We start from the raw sequence: 2,320 nt of genomic DNA on the forward strand, positions 1-2,320 counted from the left end.
TTTGAAATGCTCGAATGAACATGAATTTGAATGCATACTTGGAAGCAATGCTAGACTCACATCTGCAATCGATGAGCTTGAAGTCTATTTTGATGGTTGATGGAGATTCAAAAGTACCTCGCAAATTAGAAAATTACAAATTCATTACCACATTTGAAAATGAGTTTTGTATCGTGAATCGATATGTAGGACTAATGGCCTCCTTCAACAATGAAGGTGTTTTGGTCCACTTTCGATATTGAAAGTGGTATTTAGGAAATAGGAGAAGGGCACGTTCTCCTATGTCTGTTAATTTTTGGGGAGGATTGTGCCAACTCCACGCCATACCTTATGTATGGCTTTTTCATATATACTTTACTCACACAAACGAGCACGAAAATCATATGACTTGATGAATGACGTGTAACTGAGATTCAAATGTGGTAAATGAATTTGGAATTATCTACCTTGCGATGTATTCTATGATCTCTGTCAATGTCCATCGATTTCTCATGTCGAATATAATCATAGGCCTGATGGTCATGCTCGTTTTTTGATCTCTATAAGTTGTTCATATAAACTTGAAAAAGACACGCATACGAAGAAGACAGGTTACAGAAACGGTATGGGTTGCAGTGTCCATCTTCATTCAAGCGCTTCAAGATGTTTACGTGTGAATGGAGAAACACACGTTCTTTTAAAGTCGTTGACAATGCACACATGCAAGCAATCAAGAAGATAAGGCTACCCAAGCATGCTAGTTGCCACCAATCTTGTTGTTCATATCATGTTATTTATATTGCTCAAGATACAAACGGCAAGGCCAAAACCCTCGAGAGGAAGATCTAGATCGAGTAAGGTACTCCCACTCAATTCCATTTGTTCATGTTCTTATTGGTACGATGATGGCCTCCAAGATTTGATCACTTGGCGTAGTCGTCGTGGGCGAGCAGGTAGGCTTCCACTCCCGTGTAGCTGAGGGGCACCACCTCCTTGAGGGCGGCGGGGACGTGGGCGCGGTGCTTCTCGGAGAGGGCCTCGTATTCGAAGGACCAGTGCACCACGCTAGTGTCGGGGTGGGGCCCTTCCTTGACCTCCACGGTGTACTTGTACTTCTTCACGAGGATGCCCACGAAGCCACCTTCCACCACCTCCGCCTTCAGCTTGAGGGCCTGGTGGTCCACCTCCTCCAGCTTCTCCTTGATGTGCAGCACCAGGTGCTCCGGGTGCTTCTCCCTCGCAATATGCTCAGCGTGGCCTGCATGAGCGCATTATTAAAACAGTATCAAATATGAGCTTTGCAAAAAGTTCAACTAGAGAGCTAATTGCTTACTCTTGCAACAAAAAGTTCACATCAAATTAAATATTGAGCTGATTTTAATTATTGAAGAACTAGAGAGCTAATTGCTTACTCTTGTGGAAGTGGATGGTTCTCACGGAGCCTGGCTGGAAGCCGCTGCCTGCGTACTCCACGCCGGCGATCACGTGCGGCAGAGCCTTGGGCAGGCAGTTGTGGGCGTCCTCGAAGGCCCCGCGCCACAGCCGTTTGGCCGACACCTTCAACTCCACCTTGTCGCTGAACACCTCGATCGCCATTTTACTAATTAGCTAGCGCTTGTTGGTGATTGCTTTGCCAACCCTTGAAATGTGTTTTTCTTTTTTTCTTGTAAAAGCTGATGCTTAGTGTTTCTTAAACAAGAGATAGCTGAGAGAGACAGAGACTGCACCTACTTTTATATTGGTTGGAAGAGTTCCAACTCCATTTAAATTTGTTGGGATATATCCCACGTGCAAAATGAAGTCGACCACGACACTCCAAGAAGCAAAACTTGCTTCCAACGCCGGAGCTTCCAACACCTTCTATAGAATCTAGAGCGCGACATGCAGCTGTATTAGCGGAGGATGCATTTAGACGCCCTTTCGTCTTTGATTCTTGTTTATCAAATCTAGAGCGAAACGAGAAATATATATCTCTCTCTTATATGTTCCACCTTTTTTGGATTTGGAGATTAAATTTGGAGACGAGGAAAAACATTGAGCACTTGAGAGTGACACGTATCAAGGTTTGAATGGAAATACGTATTTCTGTCCTGATCACGCAAACCTTCTTTCTATAAGGTTGTTTCTTTTCGTTTGTCTACGTTCATACACGTCACACACACCAACATACATTATTAGCGCATGCATCTAGACGCCCTTACGGCTTGTTTTTCGAATCTAAAACTTAAAGGAAGATTATGCTTTGAATATTGAGCGTTCATCTATATTCTGCTCAAACTCGAACCATCTAATGTCACTACTCCACTTTTAGGATATTAAGAAAAAAAACACACTTCGCACT

At 43.5% G+C, this 2,320-nt stretch overlaps 1 protein-coding gene across 1 annotated transcript; it reads right to left on the bottom strand.

The window, feature by feature from the left end:
• Positions 1-752: 752 nt before the first annotated feature.
• On the bottom strand, positions 753-1,693 carry LOC147613800 (major pollen allergen Bet v 1-F/I-like). Its single transcript, XM_086781218.1, has 2 exons — positions 1,392-1,693; positions 753-1,237 (listed from the first exon to the last, which is right to left on the bottom strand). Exons 1-2 carry the CDS (start codon positions 1,573-1,575, stop codon positions 903-905), a joined length of 519 nt encoding a protein of 172 aa, XP_086637344.1. The 5' UTR covers positions 1,576-1,693; the 3' UTR covers positions 753-902.
• Positions 1,694-2,320: the final 627 nt, after the last annotated feature.

Source organism: Cibotium barometz, chromosome 43, assembly GCF_041138505.1.
Source record: "Cibotium barometz isolate CiBa-2024 chromosome 43, ASM4113850v1, whole genome shotgun sequence".
NCBI lineage: Eukaryota > Viridiplantae > Streptophyta > Polypodiopsida > Cyatheales > Cibotiaceae > Cibotium > Cibotium barometz.

Coding starts and splice junctions, on each gene's coding strand:
- LOC147613800 (XM_086781218.1), bottom strand. CDS start 1,575: ATGGCGATCGAGGTGTTCAGCGACAAGGTGGAGTTGAAGGTGTCGGCC. Junction 1,238..1,391: donor AACCATCCACTTCCACAAGA/GTAAGCAATTAG, acceptor GCGCTCATGCAG/GCCACGCTGAGCATATTGCG.